Source organism: Cherax quadricarinatus, chromosome 4, assembly GCF_038502225.1.
Source record: "Cherax quadricarinatus isolate ZL_2023a chromosome 4, ASM3850222v1, whole genome shotgun sequence".
NCBI classification, from domain to species: domain Eukaryota; kingdom Metazoa; phylum Arthropoda; class Malacostraca; order Decapoda; family Parastacidae; genus Cherax; species Cherax quadricarinatus.
Genome location: NC_091295.1, coordinates 42,730,948 through 42,748,760, shown reverse-complemented (window position 1 = coordinate 42,748,760; position 17,813 = coordinate 42,730,948). Strand labels below are relative to the sequence as shown.

The 17,813-nt window shown below is 41.1% G+C and overlaps 1 protein-coding gene across 4 annotated transcripts in view; it reads right to left on the bottom strand.

The window, feature by feature from the left end:
• Nucleotides 1-7,327: 7,327 nt before the first annotated feature.
• The window catches only part of LOC128706390 (ornithine decarboxylase), a 32,207-nt gene continuing 21,721 nt past the window's right edge, over nt 7,328-17,813 (bottom strand). For all 4 annotated transcript variants that reach the window (XM_070096214.1, XM_070096204.1, XM_070096224.1 and 1 more), the window contains exons 7-10: nt 16,533-16,685; nt 15,736-16,011; nt 8,372-8,583; nt 7,328-8,118 (exon numbers count right to left, since the gene is read on the bottom strand). In XM_070096214.1, the coding sequence (XP_069952315.1) occupies nt 8,064-8,118; nt 8,372-8,583; nt 15,736-16,011; nt 16,533-16,685 (696 nt within the window). In that variant the 3' untranslated portion in view covers nt 7,328-8,063. The remainder of the gene's footprint in view (nt 8,119-8,371; nt 8,584-15,735; nt 16,012-16,532; nt 16,686-17,813) is intronic.

The following is a 17,813-nucleotide window of genomic DNA, read 5'->3' as shown; positions in this document are numbered from 1 at the left end:
TCTCGACGGTGGGGTCGAGCCCATCAATGCCTGTAGGATCTATGGTCTCCGCTTTGGTGGAAGGGGAGACCAAGCTGAGTGGCGAGGAACGAGTGGAGGATGTGGCTTTAGAGCAGTTGACGGACAGGTTTTTGGAGACGACGAGAGCTGGGGATGATGTACAGTCGGTGGAAGGACCAGAGGAGAGCGATGACGAGAGAAGAGGCAGTCAGCTGACTGTGGGTGCCGCTTCTATGGGAGTGGTGACCGTGGTCGAGGTGGCGGTGGAGGTACATTGTGAGGCATCTCCTGACCAGAACATGGATGCAGTGAGTGTTCGGCAAAAAAGGGCGGCAACGCACTCTGATTCCGATGATGTCTTGACCCCGGCGCAGAGGCCGGGGAAGAAACCGTGGGCTGACGTGGTGAGTGGAGGTGCCACAGGTGTGTCCGGTCAGGTGTTCGACCGGGGGGGAAAAATCGAGCTCATAGTGGAGAGCGTGGTGGGAAAAGTAGGAAGGCTGGTAATGCGCCTATGAAAGGAGTTCCAGGGCAGCATGTAAAACCCTTCACGAAGGTTTCAGGTGTATGACTGTGAATGTAAATGGGATGTGTGCGAATGTGAAGTGTTTGTGGCTCCAGGGGTTTTTGAGGCATTATGCCATAGATATTGTGTTTGTGCAGGAGCATAATTTTAAGGTTGGTCGGGATTTGAATGTGGCTGGATATCGTGTGTTTGTGGCATATTCGGAACGTTTGAAGGGCGGGGTTGGGATCCTGATTCGGGAGACGAGCCCGTTTGTTGTAATTAGATGTGAGGGAGGGGAGGAGGGTAAGGTACTCCGGGTAGATGGATGGAGGAGGGGTGAGCAACTGGCAGTGGTTTGTGTGTATGTGCCGGCAGAGCGTGATGTATGGGTGAAGAATGAGTTTGTGCGTGATGTTTTGATTTATTATTTGCGATCTCTTCCCTCGGTAACAATCGTAGGCGGTGATTGGAATTGTGTAGTACGTAGAAAGGATGTGGAGCCATGGGGGGCAGGGTGTTTTTTGGTTAGCCTAAGGGATCTTTTGCTGGGCGTAGGGTTAAGGGATGTTATTGGAGGTGGGGACCTAATGGTTGAGCATACATTTCATAGACGGGGATACGTGGCCAGGCTAGATAGGTTATATGTGACGAGAAGTGTGCGGTTGATGTGCGTGCATACAGTAGATGCTGTATACATGGATCATAGAGCTGTTTATGCGGACTTGACTTAGGCCAGCTTGCCTAAGAGGTATCCAAGGTATTGGAAGTTAAATGTGAGCCTTCTTGGGGTGGAGGAGGCAGGGTTAGATTTTGGGACAATGTGGGAGAATTTGTGGGGAGAGGGTAGGGATGTGGGTGACTTGCTGGGGTGGTGGGATGGGGTAGCTAAGGAGAGGATCCAGCAGTTTTATGTGCGATGGGGAAAGTATCAGGGTTGGATGATGTATGGGTTGCAGCAGTATTTCGAGGGTAGGTTGCAAGGTTGTTATGAGAGGGGTGTGCAGGCAGGGCAGTATCCCATGGAGGAAATAGAGTTGTTAAAAGGGAGGATTCGAGGGTTGCGGAATGACAGATTTGATGTGGTGGGAGTGCAGGGTGGATTTGAAGAGGCGGTGTAGTGTGATCGCCCATCGGACTGTGTGTTACGGGGACAGAGGCAGCGCCGTATGGCTATGGAAATTGATAGGCTGGTGGTACATGAGGACTTAGGTGGATATAGGGCGGGACAGGAGTTAAGAACAATGGAGGCGATGAGTGATTACATGGATAGGTAGTTTGGAAGAAATTTACTGAGTGCAGGGGTGGATGTGAGGGCTTTCGGGGGGTTGGGGGAGAATGTAACTTGAGTGCTAAGTGGCAGTGATCACATGGCGTTGGGGGGGTATTGAAGAAGGGGAGGTGTGGAGGGCTTTAGAGGGGATGGCACGAGGTTTGGATGGCTTGCCCTGCGAGTTTTATGTGAGCCATTGGAGTGTGTTGAAGTCCTTCTTAGTAGAACTAATGAATACGATGAGAAGGGAGGGGAGGATGGGCAGGTTGCAAGGAACTGCGGTTGTGGTTTTAGTGCCAAAAGGTGAGAGACAAGACACGGTGCGGGACTTTAGGATAATATCATTGTTGTGTGCTGACTATAAGATTTTTGCAAAAATTTTAGGAAATAGGCTGAAGTGTGTGGTGGATAGAGTGGTTGCGAGAGGACAATATGGTGTGTCTGGGAGGACGATGTATGACGGGCATAGTATTATAAAGAATTTTGTGGAAGGGTCGGGAGGGGAGCAGGGGGGGGGTGTCTTAGCATTAGATTGGCAGGCGGCGTATGATAGTGCAGAACGTGAGGTGTTGTGGTACATATTAATTAAGGAGGCAGGGTTTTGGGGAGGAGGTGGTGCGTTGGGCAGAGACATTGTATAAAGGTGTGGGAGTGCGTGTACAGGTAAATGGGAAGTTGGGGGAGTGGATATCCATGGGTCAGGGTATTAGGCAGGGTTGTCCCCTGTCTCAATTGTTGTTTGTCTGTTTAACAGACCCTTTCTATAGAGCAGTGGGAGCGTGTATGGAGGTAGACTGGGGAGTAGGAAGTGGAGAGCAGGGAATAATAGGGTACGTGGATGACACGACAATACTCGAGCGAACGCTGAGGAGTTTACGTGCGGTAGAGGAAGTTATTGATAATTTCGCGGGGGCTACTGGTTTAAGAGTTAATGTGGAGAAATCAAAATTACTGGTCTTAGGAGATTGGGTGGAAAGAGAGAGTTGGGGATGGAATGTACGTTGGAATATGGTGGACAGGATAAAAGTGTGTGGGATAGTGTATATGGGTAGCGCGAGAGAGGTGAGGATGGTTAATTCTGGACTTGTTGTGGATCGAGTGGTGGGGCGCTTGGATGGGTTGAGACCAACTCATTTGACAGTACATCAGCATGCGATTGTTGTGAATGTGTTGTTACACAGTAAAGTCTGGCACGTGGCAGCAGTATATCCGTTAGCAGGTCCAGATGTTACGAGGCTGTTAAGGAGTCTTCTCCATTTTCTTTGGGGTTCCGGGTGTGAATGGTTGAGTAGTAGTGTGGTTACCCTACCGGTCAACAGAGGAGGATTGGGGTTGATTGATTTACGGTTAAGAGTCAAGTGTATTTATTTAAAGTGGGGGTTACGCCGTGTGCGGGGACAAGCGGGGAGGGGCGTGAATGACTTATATGAAGAGGTGCGAATGTGGTGGGGAGGGTCGGAGATGAGGATGTGTGAAGACGTGTTGCGGGCGTTGCTGCATCTACAGGACCCTAATAAAGTTCGGGTGGGTATTTTAGAGCGTGCTGTAGGGGCGAAGGTAGTCACGAAGGTTGAGGGTATCTACCCTATGTATGCGTGGGAGGATATATGATGGGAGAGGTTACGGTTGACGCGCGTGCGACCAAATGTGCGAGAGGTATTTTTCCGTTTTCTCCATGGTATACTGCCGTCGGGTGCTGCACTTAAGGAAAGAGGGTTGATGGTGGAGGGCGCGTGTCGGGTGTGCGGGGATGAGGAGACGGCGTTTCATGTATTGTATTTTTGTGATAATTTAGGGAGTATCAGGGAATGGATGGGTAAGATTCTGAGGACAGTGGGAGGAGGCGGGATATCAGTATTGAGGGCGTTAAGTTTGGACGTGGGAGGCATAGAGGCGCCTGTGCAACGTGCAATCATGTATATAATTGCGGATTTTGTTTTTGTATCCTGGGCGATGAGGGGGAATGGGGATTGGGAGATGCGCAAAAGGGTGTTGGCGGCGACCATTTATAGAACGTTGTGTTGTAATCGGGAAATAAATGGAAGTCGCTGGGACCAGGCTTTTTCAGCAGGGTATCGTAGTATGAGTGTGAGAGCAGTGTTAGCGTTGTGAAAGGGGGGGAGGTTGAAGTTCAGGGGATGGAACGGGCTCGTCTCCGAGGTTGGGTATGCACAAGGGCTGTGTTGCTGTGTGTATCTGTGTAATGTGTGTTGTGGTAAATGTGGTTGTGTGAGAGGATGTGGTGGTGCAGTTATATAATGTGTTATAGCTGTCTTATGTCAGAGTCTACTGCCTTCTTTTTTTTGTTGAGGTACTTGATTTACCTTTAGGCTTTGCCCTGGCAAATGGGGTTTTATGTGTTTGTACTGAGTATTTTATTGCTATATTATATGGTGTGTATAGCCTGTGGATGAGTGCGGAATGCTTATGGCATTTCTAGTTCTGTGGCTGACTCGTAAGACTTGTGGTAAGGCGAGTATGTGTGACTGTAGGGAACTTATGTACTGGGGGTTAGTTCAGTAAGAGTATGTACTTTGTTTTATCATGAGATTGTGATGTAGGTCCTTTCATTTATTGATTATTTGTGCAGGTTGTGAGTAACCGATATATTTGTCGTAATATTCTTCTTATTGTATTGTGCATTGACAATATGACACAGTAATATTATGTAAATAGTGTATACCTGAAGGGAATATGGCTTTAATTGTGTGTTGTTTTTTTTTTTTTTACACTATATTATTGACCCTGTTACAGGGGTCACCTACATGTTATGTCATTATTGTTGTTCTTGTGTAAATAGGATTAAGATTACCCATCTTTCTTAATGTTATGTTCTGTCATAAGCGATATTTTCTAGTGTATTTGTGTAACCACTTTGTGTCTGTTAATATTGTGTTTGTTATTTTGCTATTGTACGTCCTGAGGGATTGTGATACATAATGTATTTATATTAAATGTATATCACCCTTGTTTAAGGGGTTTTATGTTAAGCTATGTATTATGTTTTAAATAAAATATAAAAAAAAATTTCTGTTTACCGCAGAAAAAGGTGTATGGAAGTCGCATACAGTTACGTCGGATAAGTTACTGTGCACTTGCATACATTCCCCTTGTAACAACCAAGTATAGTCTAGTAAATAAACGGTCACAATACCGTGACTGGAAAAATACACAAATAACTCTCACATAGGAGAGGGGAGCTTACGACGACGTTTCGGTCTGAAACAACGACTTTTCGGTTCGAAACGTCATCGTTTCGGACCTCTCTTTCCCGTCCCTGTCTGCTGGCCTATATATACTGCCTCCTTCTCTTCTTTCTGGGCAGTACCGGCGAACCTACAACATGAACATATCCTTTCTGTTAATGTGACTTTGTAAATGGTCCAAGTCGGACCGAAACGTCGTCGTAAGCTCCTCTCTCCTATGTGCGGTAAACTTCCAAGAGTCATACATCCCCTGGAGAATAAAAGAGGTTTGGATGGGGGTTAATCATGTATATTATGGGGAGGGGAAAGACAGATATAATTCCCGGAACAAGAACCGCTGATCAGCATCTCTGCTTCTCCCCATCAGTGAAGGATGTTCTTATTGGATGCTGAACCATCCGTGTGCAGTTTATGAATATTAATTAAGGTATACACCAGATACCTGATGAAGAACAAGGTTATAATAGCCAGTGCACATAGAATAAATAAATACGTATTAACGTTTATTGGTACAAATGCGATTGGATGAGATGGTTTCTCCTTATGACTGCAGTGTTTGCGTAAGGCAGTTGGTTCCACCACTCTTGTTTATTCAACTTTATCTGCAGCATTTGCTTAAATTCTACCCCATCCCTCTCTGTTCCTGGACCACTTTAAAACGGTGGTGAAGTTTGAGTAGTTTATAGTCACTCAGAAATGGCCACTCTTCTCCAGCTCTCTCTCTCTTTCTCTCGCTTTCTCTAGCTTTCTCTCGCTTTCTCTCGCTTTCTCTCGCTTTCTCTAGCTTTCTCTCGCTTTCTCTCGCTTTCTCTCGCTTTCTCTCGCTTTCTCTCTCTCTCTCTCTCTCTCTCTCTCTTTCTCTCGCTTTCTCTCGCTTTCTCTCGCTTTCTCTCGCTTTCTCTCTCTCTCTCTCCACACAGTTATTTCGTGTCTTAAGTCTAAGGTATTTCTGTTTCGGCTTGTTATTGGGGATATTTTCCCTTTAGTCTTTGCTGGAATAAGTGCTAACTAAGATTACAGCAACATAAATACAGCGTCAGAACTAGACAAGAGCCTAATGCTCTGTTTATTCATACGATAGATCTTTAACCACCACCACAATGATATTAAAAAACTGAGACAGTTGTAACAAGCAAATCAACGGATAAATGAAACAGAATCATGCTTTATAAAAGAATATTACTGATTGCAATTTAAATATAATTCCTGGATTATGTGAATTAGATTAATTTATGCATAAAATTTGTGAGGATTATAAGCTATGTTGCCAAATTTTCCTTTACCTGACATGCCACACTTTTATATGACATGTGACCCAACAAAACAAAAATCAGAACAATTGAAACGCAAAAGTAAGTGGCATCATGATACTGACAAGACGTGGGGGTAAAAAAAAGTTTCGGCACTAGTGACTTCCTGTAATAAATGTCCTCAACTGTACACAAGTGTCTTTTTCTAAACTGAAATGTATCTGCCACGTTCAGTGACAACTCGCAGACTGTTCAGGTGACGACACATTTATTTATATATTTATATTATATTTATATTATATATATATATATATATATATATATATATATATATATATATATATGTGTGTAGAGCACCCCTCTGGCAAGACAGTGATGGAGTGAATGATGAAAGTTTTTCTTTTTCGGGCCACCCTGCCTTGTTGGGAATCGGCCGATGTGTTTTATATATATATATATATATATATATATATATATATATATATATATATATATATATATATATATATATATATATATATATATATATATATATCGGCACATCATACACAGCAGAGAAGATTAAGATGTCTGTAAAGACGAAACTATTTGGATGAATTAGACACAATTCCAACCCCTGGGTATCTTTACTGGCTAGATGTTTCGACTGTTCACCAGACATTTTCAGTTTTATGTATACAGTAGCTACTATTATACTGGAGACAACGAAAGAAAGATAGAAAGTGTTCAGTCATTAACAGTGACAAAGAGTTCAGTCTCTTAGCCTTCAGTTCTTTAGTCTTGATCTAGCTAAAGCAGAGGCATGAGGATGGAGACTTGAATAATGTAAACAAAAGTTGCAGCAGTTGAAGACTGCGTCACAGGTGGGTGAAACTCACTAGTTAAAGTAGGACATGACCATAAGTTAAGTCAGTGCGGGACAATATTAACGAAGAGGAAGTCCCTTCTACCAAGATTCCATGATACTGCTGTGTCAGTAATTAGTGTATAACATTAATGTAATTTAAAGATTTTCAATTTAGATATAAAAAAATGAGAATGAAATACACTGAACATATCTACCTGCAACATTATCAAAAAATAAATTTTCAAATACTTTAATTCAGTTTTATTGTTATTATTCTTACATTCAAAACATTAAACCCACAAGTCATACAACGTTGCAGAGCTGAATGTGCTAAAGGTGAAATCTGCGAAGATCAGAGACCAGTGAGGGGTCAGGAGTATGCAATTCAGATTACAAGTTTAGATCCAGATACACAATTTATTTACGTGTTTACATTACATACATTTCACGTTCATCACATCATAGGTTACAATTAATATATATATTATTCAAGACAAAGCAATGGAATATATTCCCCTAACATTTCAACACTCAGAAAAAATAGTCGTATCTGTACTGTTATCGGTTTAAGAGCATTAAATGAAACAAGCGCCACGATTTCCTCTCCCACTTCTTGATGATTTAGAGCAATTCACTGGGTAGAGGGTTTTTCTATACTAGGAAAAATATCTAAACATAACTCCGTTTCACGATTTACACTCAAAATGTTTTCTGGATAATTAATATTAGTCACCAATGGACGACACAGTGAAGCAGTGCTCAGTGGACCTGGATGGGTTCTTGAGGGAGGTCACAGTTGGCTCTGGACAATATTTTCTGCTCACCACTGATAACCATTCAACAGTGTCCTGGAAGACCTTCTAGTGAGCCACACAGACCAGTGATAAGGGGTTCAACGCAGGGGTCATACAGTAGATAAGTTGTCCAACAGTTGTGATACCATCATCTGGTTGTCTCAGCCAAGTGAACAGCACTTAAGTTCTTAGTATGAAGTGGAGTTACCATCTAGTTCGTTCTCGTATGCCTTCAGATACTTGCTAAAATGAAAGTTTTCCACTAGTAACAATAATGGGTAAATAGATTACGGCATTTTAAAGGAATGAATGTAATGTGTTATTTTTGGCGAGGCCAAAAGGAGTTGAAAGTCTAGTTGGGTAATCTGGTAATGCATTCGAGTGAATAAAGTTCCATTAAAACGCTACTTTTCGGGTATTTTTTTTAAAGCACTAATATTTGATTAAAGCAGTAATACAAAGCCAATAGTGACTTAAAGTAACGTCACAGACTTACACAGTGTCAGGAGTTGCGAGAATATACACTTCAGGGAGTGGAAGTCCATTGAAAGACGAGAAGTAACAGAGACTGTAGGCGCCCCGCCTGGACCACACCAGCCAGTCACCCAGACTGAGGTCAGGTAGGAGGACGTCCTTCATCACACAGTCAGTACTAGTGCATGACCAACCCCATAATGTGCTCACTACTAGAGGTTGTCCTGGCCTCTCCTGCACACAAAAAATATCATTACTAGATTGGGAAAAAATGATAACCAAGTTAATATTAGAAATGTTTATCAATTTTGTTTGCATAATTACAAATTGTGAATTCGCACGCATAAAAATGTGATTTTGGAGTAAATAAATCACCAGTAAATATCAAGATTCGGGGAAAGTTTGACTTCTTGCGTTATCAGCCAGCAATACTAGGTACGTCATCACTGCGTTTAAAAGAGCATTGTAAAGATACTCCAGAAAAACGATGAAAACATTGTTGGTTTGGCGCTTAAGTTGTCATTTTTATGAAAACATTACCACAAGATTTACACTGAAATGTTTAGTAAGAAAAGAAAATTACACGCCCACTCTGCTCTCCAAGAAGTTATTAAATATACGAAAAGTGAATACGACTGCGAGAAGTGAGCAAATGTCAAAGCTAAAGTCAGAAAAAGAAAATTTTGGCCAAGGTTGTACCACACTGTCCAGTAAGACGTTAAAATGAACTGACAACATTCACGACTGATAATATAATAACTTTTAGAACGAATATAAAGGTAGTAGGTTGGTAGACAGCAACCACCCAGGGAAGTACTACCGTCCTGCCAGATGACTGTGAAACAAAAACCTGTAACTGTTTTGCATGATGGTAGGATTGCTGGTTTCTTTTTCTGTCTCATAAACACGCTAGATAACAGGGATATCTTGCTACTCCTACTTACACTTTGGTCACACTTCACAGACACGCACATGCATATATATATACATACATCTAGGTTTTTCTCCTTTTTCTAAAGAGCTCTTGTTCTTCTTTATTTCTTCTATTGTCCATGGGGAAGTGGAAAAGAATCTTTCCTCCGTAAGCCATGCGTGTCGTATGAGGCGACTAAAATGCCGGGAGCAATGGGCTAGTAACCCCTTCTCCTGTAGACATTTACTAAAAAAGAGAAGAAGAAAAACTTTATAAAACTGGGATGCTTAAATGTGCGTGGATGTAGTGCGGATGACAAGAAACAGATGATTGCTGATGTTATGAATGAAAAGAAGTTGGATGTCCTGGCCCTAAGCGAAACAAAGCTGAAGGGGGTAGGAGAGTTTCAGTGGGGGGAAATAAATGGGATTAAATCTGGAGTATCTGAGAGAGTTAGAGCAAAGGAAGGGGTAGCAGTAATGTTAAATGATCAGTTATGGAAGGAGAAAAGAGAATATGAATGTGTAAACTCAAGAATTATGTGGATTAAAGTAAAGGTTGGATGCGAGAAGTGGGTCATAATAAGCGTGTATGCACCTGGAGAAGAGAGGAATGCAGAGGAGAGAGAGAGATTTTGGGAGATGTTAAGTGAATGTATAGGAGACTTTGAACCAAGTGAGAGTAATTGTGGTAGGGAACCTGAATGCTAAAGTAGGAGAAAATTTTAGAGAGGGTGTGGTAGGTAAGTTTGGGGTGCCAGGTGTAAATGATAATGGGAGCCCTTTGATTGAACTTTGTATAGAAAGGGGTTTAGTTATAGGTAATACATATTTTAAGAAAAAGAGGATAAATAAGTATACAAGATATGATGTAGGGCGAAATGACAGTAGTTTGTTGGATTATGTATTGGTAGATAAAAGACTGTTGAGTAGACTTCAGGATGTACATGTTTATAGAGGGGCCACAGATATATCAGATCACTTTCTAGTTGTAGCTACACTGAGAGTAAAAGGTAGATGGGATACAAGGAGCATAGAAGCATCAGGGAAGAGAGAGGTGAAGGTTTATAAACTAAAAGAGGAGGCAGTTAGGGAAAGATATAAACAGCTATTGGAGGATAGATGGGCTAATGAGAGCATAGGCAATGGGGTCGAAGAGGTATGGGGTAGGTTTAAAAATGTAGTGTTAGAGTGTTCAGCAGAAGTTTGTGGTTACAGGAAAGTGGGTGCAGGAGGGAAGAGGAGCGATTGGTGGAATGATGATGTAAAGAGAGTAGTAAGGGAGAAAAAGTTAGCATATGAGAAGTTTTTACAAAATAGAAGTGATGCAAGGAGGGAAGAGTATATGGAGAAAAAGAGAGAGGTTAAGAGAGTGGTGAAGCAATGTAAAAAGAGAGCAAATGAGAGAGTGGGTGAGATGTTATCAACAAATTTTGTTGAAAATAAGAAAAAGTTTTGGAGTGAGATTAACAAGTTAAGAAAGCCTAGAGAACAAATGGATTTGTCAGTTAAAAATAGGAGAGGAGAGTTATTAAATGGAGAGTTAGAGGTATTGGGAAGATGGAGGGAATATTTTGAGGAATTGTTAAATGTTGATGAAGATAGGGAAGCTGTGATTTCGTGTATAGGGCAAGGAGGAATAACATCTTGTAGGAGTGAGGAAGAGCCAGTTGTGAGTGTGGGGGAAGTTCGTGAGGCAGTAGGTAAAAATGAAAGGGGGTAAGGCAGCCGGGATTGATGGGATAAAGATAGAAATGTTAAAAGCAGGTGGGGATATAGTTTTGGAGTGGTTGGTGCAATTATTTAATAAATGTATGGAAGAGGGTAAGGTACCTAGGGATTGGCAGAGAGCATGCATAGTTCCTTTGTATAAAGGCAAAGGGGATAAAAGAGTGCAAAAATTATAGGGGGATAAGTCTGTTGAGTATACCTGGTAAAGTGTATGGTAGAGTTATAATTGAAAGAATTAAGAGTAAGACGGAGAATAGGATAGCAGATGAACAAGGAGGCTTTAGGAAAGGTAGGGGGTGTGTGGACCAGGTGTTTACAGTGAAACATATAAGTGAACATTATTTAGATAAGGCTAAAGAGGTCTTTGTGGCATTTATGGATTTGGAAAAGGCGTATGACAGGGTGGATAGGGGGGCAATGTGGCAGATGTTGCAAGTGTATGGTGTAGGAGGTAGGTTACTGAAAGCAGTGAAGAGTTTTTACGAGGATAGTGAGGCTCAAGTTAGAGTATGTAGGAAAGAGGGAAATTTTTTCCCAGTAAAAGTAGGCCTTAGACAAGGATGTGTGATGTCACCGTGGTTGTTTAATATATTTATAGATGGGGTTGTAAGAGAAGTAAATGCGAGGGTCTTGGCAAGAGGCGTGGAGTTAAAAGATAAAGAATCACACACAAAGTGGGAGTTGTCACAGCTGCTCTTTGCTGATGACACTGTGCTCTTGGGAGATTCTGAAGAGAAGTTGCAGAGATTGGTGGATGAATTTGGTAGGGTGTGCAAAAGAAGAAAATTAAAAGTGAATACAGGAAAGAGTAAGGTTATGAGGGTAACAAAAAGATTAGGTGATGAAAGATTGAATATCAGATTGGAGGGAGAGAGTATGGAGGAGGTGAATGTATTCAGATATTTGGGAGTGGACGTGTCAGCGGATGGGTCTATGAAAGATGAGGTGAATCATAGAATTGATGAGGGAAAAAGAGTGAGTGGTGCACTTAGGAGTCTGTGGAGACAAAGAACTTTGTCCTTGGAGGCAAAGAGGGGAATGTATGAGAGTATAGTTTTACCAACACTCTTATATGGGTGTGAAGCGTGGGTGATGAATGTTGCAGCGAGGAGAAGGCTGGAGGCAGTGGAGATGTTATGTCTGAGGGCAATGTGTGGTGTGAATATAATGCAGAGAATTCGTAGTTTGGAAGTTAGGAGGAGGTGCGGGATTACCAAAACTGTTGTCCAGAGGGCTGAGGAAGGGTTGTTGAGGTGGTTCGGACATGTAGAGAGAATTGAGCGAAACAGAATGACTTCAAGAGTGTATCAGTCTGTAGTGGAAGGAAGGCGGGGTAGGGGTCGGCCTAGGAAAGGTTGGAGAGAGGGGGTAAAGGAGGTTTTGTGTGCGAGGGGCTTGGACTTCCAGCAGGCATGCGTGAGCGTGTTTGATAGGAGTGAATGGAGACAAATGGTTTTTAATACCTGACGTGCTGTTGGAGTGTGAGCAAAGTAACATTTATGAAGGGATTCAGGGAAACCGGCAGGCCTGACTTGAGTCTTGGAGATGGGAAGTACAATGCCTGCACTCTGAAGGAGGGGTGTTAATGTTGCAGTTTAAAAACTGTAGTGTAAAGCACCCTTCTGGCAAGACAGTGATGGAGTGAATGATGGTGAAAGTTTTTCTTTTTCGGGCCACCCTGCCTTGGTGGGAATCGGCCAGTGTGATAATAAAAAAAAATAAATAAAGAAAATAAATAGATAATGACTAACGTAAAAAACTCTATGTACATTTTAAAATCGGTAAATAATATTTAAAACATGCGTAGCGAAGTTTTCAATCACCAGACTGAGAAATATGTGGCGACTTGGCTATGACCCTTCCAGTTGTAATCTTGAAAGTTAAGACACATGTGCAACATCTGGGTATCTTTATTGTAGACGTGTCGCCATCCAGTGGCTTTATCAATACAGATTCTAGGACATAATTTGAAGACAGTAGAACCACGGTGCTCTTCACACCAACTCCAAGTCTGAGGGACTGATTACCTCATCTTTTGTATATAATTCTACTGTCTTCAAATTATGTCCTAGAATTTGCACTGATAAAACCACTGGATGCTGAAACGTCTACAATAAAGATACCCAGATGTTGCACATGTGTCTTAACTTTCATCTTGTAGGTATTGTATACCATTCTTGCACAGCTTTAATCTTGTTTACAAAGAATTACGACATTAATAATACACAAATGACCCGCACATAGGAGAGGAGCTTGCGACGACGTTTCGGTCCGACTTGGACCATTTACAAAGTCACACCAACAGAAAAGAGTGAAGTAAATAGTATGTATAGGCGAGCGGGAGGAAGAACGAAAACAAGAGAGGGAGAAGAAGTAAGTAGGTAGTGGAAGTAGTAGTAGTGGTAGTAGATGGTAGGGAGAGTAGTTTAATGGCAAAAGAGAGAAAGGGGAATGATGAGAGGCGATAGTAAAGGTAGTAGCAAAAGTAGTGGAAAAGAGAGGAAGACGTAGATTCTGTAAGAGGATGGGGAAGCTGACTTACAGAACACACTAGGTAGAAGAAATGAAAACAGAGAAAGAAGGAAAAAATTGGAAAGGAGAAGAGGTTGGGAAAGGAGAAGAAAGGATTAGGTTAAATTACGAGTTTTCTGAAGTTTGGAGAATTTGACAATGTAATGGGAAAGGAAGGCATCTACAAAGACAAAGTGAGGACTAATATTCATACAAGGAAAGTTGTGTATAAGGGACACTTCAAAAAGACGGCGACTGTGAAAGCTAGAAGTAGGATAACTGATCTCTAACATGAGAGAAAAGAGTATTGTTGGTGTCGGGAAACCTAACATTTCACTCTCTTTTCTTTTACTACCTACCTACCCCTACTTCCTCTTCTCCCTCTCTTGTTCCCATCTTTTTCGTTAGTGTGACTTTGTAAATGGTCCAAGTCGGACCAAAACGTCGTCGTAAGCTCCTCTCTCCTATGTGCGGGTTATTTGTTCCAGTCACGGTGTTGTGCCTCTTTGTTCTTTACAACATTTTAAATTTTGCCAGATCACTCCGGGATGTAGCAGCCAGCTGAGAGAATTACGTTGCTTGGATTAAACTCTGCATGTCATCGTTACCTATAAGGAAAGATTGTTTACCAGCGAGCGTCGTGCAACACTTTGCTTTAGCCACCCGAGTTTAATCATTAGATTTCTTTATGTTTTCTTTTGCAGTTATATCTATAAGCTATTTTATTTTTCCCAGGATAATTTTCAGGACTAATAATAAGTCCCTTGAATTTTTTTTTTTGATATTAGAATTACGAACAATACCAACAAATATAAAAAAAAGTTACCTTTAAAAAATGTACGATACAACTAAGTGAGTATAAAACTATGTTATGAAAATACATTAGTTCAGCTAGTGAAATTAACTTTGAGATATTGTCTTTCGTGAAAGAAAACTAAGAATAAGTTATATTCATTGAGAAAGTTCCTTATATATTATCCTTAGCAGAGGGGCTATCAGACACTTAACGGCTGACGTGAGGGTATAACAAGACGGGTTAAACAAGGTATTTAACTGCATTTTATGATAAATGGATAAAAACGACTCGTATAAACAGAAAGACCTTCCACAGGGCCTGGGGGTAGTTGTTTACCAACTCAACGCAGTCGTGACCTCACAATCTAAGATGTTGTATATATATTTTCTGGAGTATATCTCTTACACGTATGCTCCGAGAACAGCATGAAGTACAGTATTCAAAGAGTATATATTTCAGGAGAGGTATATTAGAATTTAATTTTATCGCAATATTTGGTATCAAATTATCCTTAACTGGTGGCGCACAACATATATGCAATCTTTATGACCCTCCTGTAGATGACAGCCATTATAATTGCTATACTACTACTACTACTATAATCACCGCCACTATTTACTACTATGGCTGTTGTTGTTGCTGCTGTTGATACTACTAATACAGCCCACGCAACATAAGTCATACCTGGCGATTTAAGTGACTGTAGTTAAATTCTCATATTTTCAGCCTTAATACTGATAAATTATGTGAACTATAGACGATATGAGTCAAAACTTCTTACCCTGTAACTCCTTCCTCCTTCCGTAAGAACTCCAACTTTTCCTTGCCATGGATCTCTTATTCCTTTTAACTCAGGTATTCTCATTCCTTGAACTCTCTCATACTCCTTGTACTGGAACTCTCCCTTTTCATGAAATTCTATGCTCCCACTTTTCCTGAGACTCTCCTTTTTTCCTTCCTCTGAAGCTCTCCTGCCTCCTTTCCCTGGACGTTTCCTTCCCTTTCCCCAAACACTCCATTACTCCTTTCCAATGAATCTTTCAAACTCTTCAACTAGAATTCCAACTCTCTTCTCCAGGATCTTTCTTTTCCTTGAACTCTTCTAAAGCATTTCCCAAGAACTCCTTTTTCCCTAAATATTATTCTCCTCCTTCCCCAACCCACAACTGTGTTAGTCCAGTGATGCTAGGTGAATTCGGCAGGGATCATCCATACCCCCTTGAGATTGAATATTTTTTACTCTACAACATTTTGTATATCTACTTTTATGCTCTATTATTCATGCCCAACCAGTCGCAACTTTTCCATATAAAGCAATGAATTAAATGGTTAAAAAGAAACAGCTATTGCTAGTGATGAAATGTTAAATGGGTATTTTCATAATTATTAATTTAAAAATATAAATTGTATAGGTGTGAAAGTGTCTCATTCCTTACAACTAGAGGCGTTGGTGTTATGGGCTCTACATTTCTCAGGACTGAAGAAAAAGATGTGAAGACGCCATCGTTGATGTAGTACATGTTAGGGATGGCTTGCTCATGATTCTTCACCTTATTTTCTTTCTCTAAGGAGGAGGAGTTGTGCCACTCTTCCACATGATTCATCTCCGAGGAGGTGGAGTGTTCCTGCTCATCCTTCCGTCTCTTGCCAATGATACCCGTGACAAGAGTGGACGAGGAGGCCACGATATAACGACCCGGCTCTCCAATGATCTAGACACAAAGATACAAATTGTAGAACAAACATTAATTTGGACAACGTGTCTCTCTGTGTAGAGCTTTACCAAGTCGTGACTTGAAAAAGCTTTACAAAGAGCGTAACGCTGGCCCAATGAAAGCTTGTTCTACAACTTTTATTTTTGTCTTGTTACTTTCATATATCATTCACCAACGACTTGTTAGATGAACGTGGTTAAGTATAATACAGTACATTAAAAGGAAATTTACTTAGTCACTTTACTGGAAAAGTATCTGGCTGTTTGTCCATAACTCAAAATCAATAAGTCTGAATAAAAATTTGCTAATTTTATATAAACCCCTCCCCCCCAAAAAAAAAAGATTTAAGAATTTAATACCTGCTGAATATCAAAATTCAATACTTTGAAACTTTCTTATTTCATCATATTTGTGAAACGAAGAAAGTGTAAAATATCTAATCTAATTTTCAAGAACTTTACAACTTAAAATGGAAAAGAATTTAAGCTGGAGGACTGACATGGTGTCAGTTCCTTCACCTTGACTCGTCCGTCATCAGGGAAGAAGTGGTCAAGTGCGATGTTTATATAATGTGACAGTTCCTTCATCAACCTCTCATCATCACCAGGAAAACCTCCGCCTATGTCCAACAGGTAAGGTTTAAAACCTTCCTCCTCAGCTTCGTCAAACACCTGCGGGAGGCGCACTTGTTTAAGTGTGGTAGCGGAGGGAAGAAAAATTAAAGCCAGACTGCTTTATTTTTGTTTTATAGCCAGCCAATGTTAATATTTTATTATAGAATAAAATAATGTTTTATTGCTGCCCATGTAAAGTATTTCCTTATTATATGTTTCAAAATTGTTTGCCTCAGGATTACAATTTCTAAAAAGAATTTCTTAATATATTTAAAATATTTGTTCTTTACAAGGCATGGTTTTGAAAGTGACTCAGCAATCTGACTTTTTATGAAATGTATTTTAGAATGATTTAAAAAGTGTTTATAAGCAATTTCATTAAAATTTTGTCTCTGACAGGTATTTCTATGTCAAATGAATTTACATTTTATTTTTATCCCCGGCCCCGTTTTTGAAATTAGACAAAAATGCATTACAAGACAAACATGAAATTAAAAAACTCTGGCCTTACTGGTTAATGCACTTTTGCTTAAAGATCACGTTTACCTGGAGTTTACCTGGAGAGAGTTCCGGGGGTCAACGCCCCCGCGGTCCGGTCTGTGACCAGGCCTCCTGGTGGATCAAAGCCTGATCAACCAGGCTGTTGCTGCTGGCTGCACGCAAACCAACGTACGAGCCACAGCCCGGCTGGTCAGGAACCGACTTTAGGTGCTTGTCCATTGCCAGCTTGAAGACTGCCAGGGGTCTGTTGGTAATCCCCCTTATGTATGCTGGGAGGCAGTTGAACAGTCTCGGGCCCCTGACACTTATTGTATGGTTTCTTAACGTGCTAGTGACACCCCTGCTTTTCATTGGGGGGATGTTGCATCGTCTGCCAAGTCTTTTGCTTTCGTAGTGAGTGATTTTCGTGTGCAAGTTCGGTACTAGTCCCTCTAGGATTTTCCAGGTGTATATAATCATGTATCTCTCCCGCCTGCGTTCCAGGGAATACAGGTTTAGGAACCTCAAGCGCTCCCAGTAATTGAGGTGTGGATAGAGACTAGGAAAAGGAAGGGCTCTGTTGAATATAAAAAATTCTTTGACCTATAAAGATCATTTAACGAACTGGTCAAGCGTGTCCTTAATATTCTCAGGCTAAAAGTATATTATAAAGAGTACTTTCCATGAATTTAACGATAAATTTTT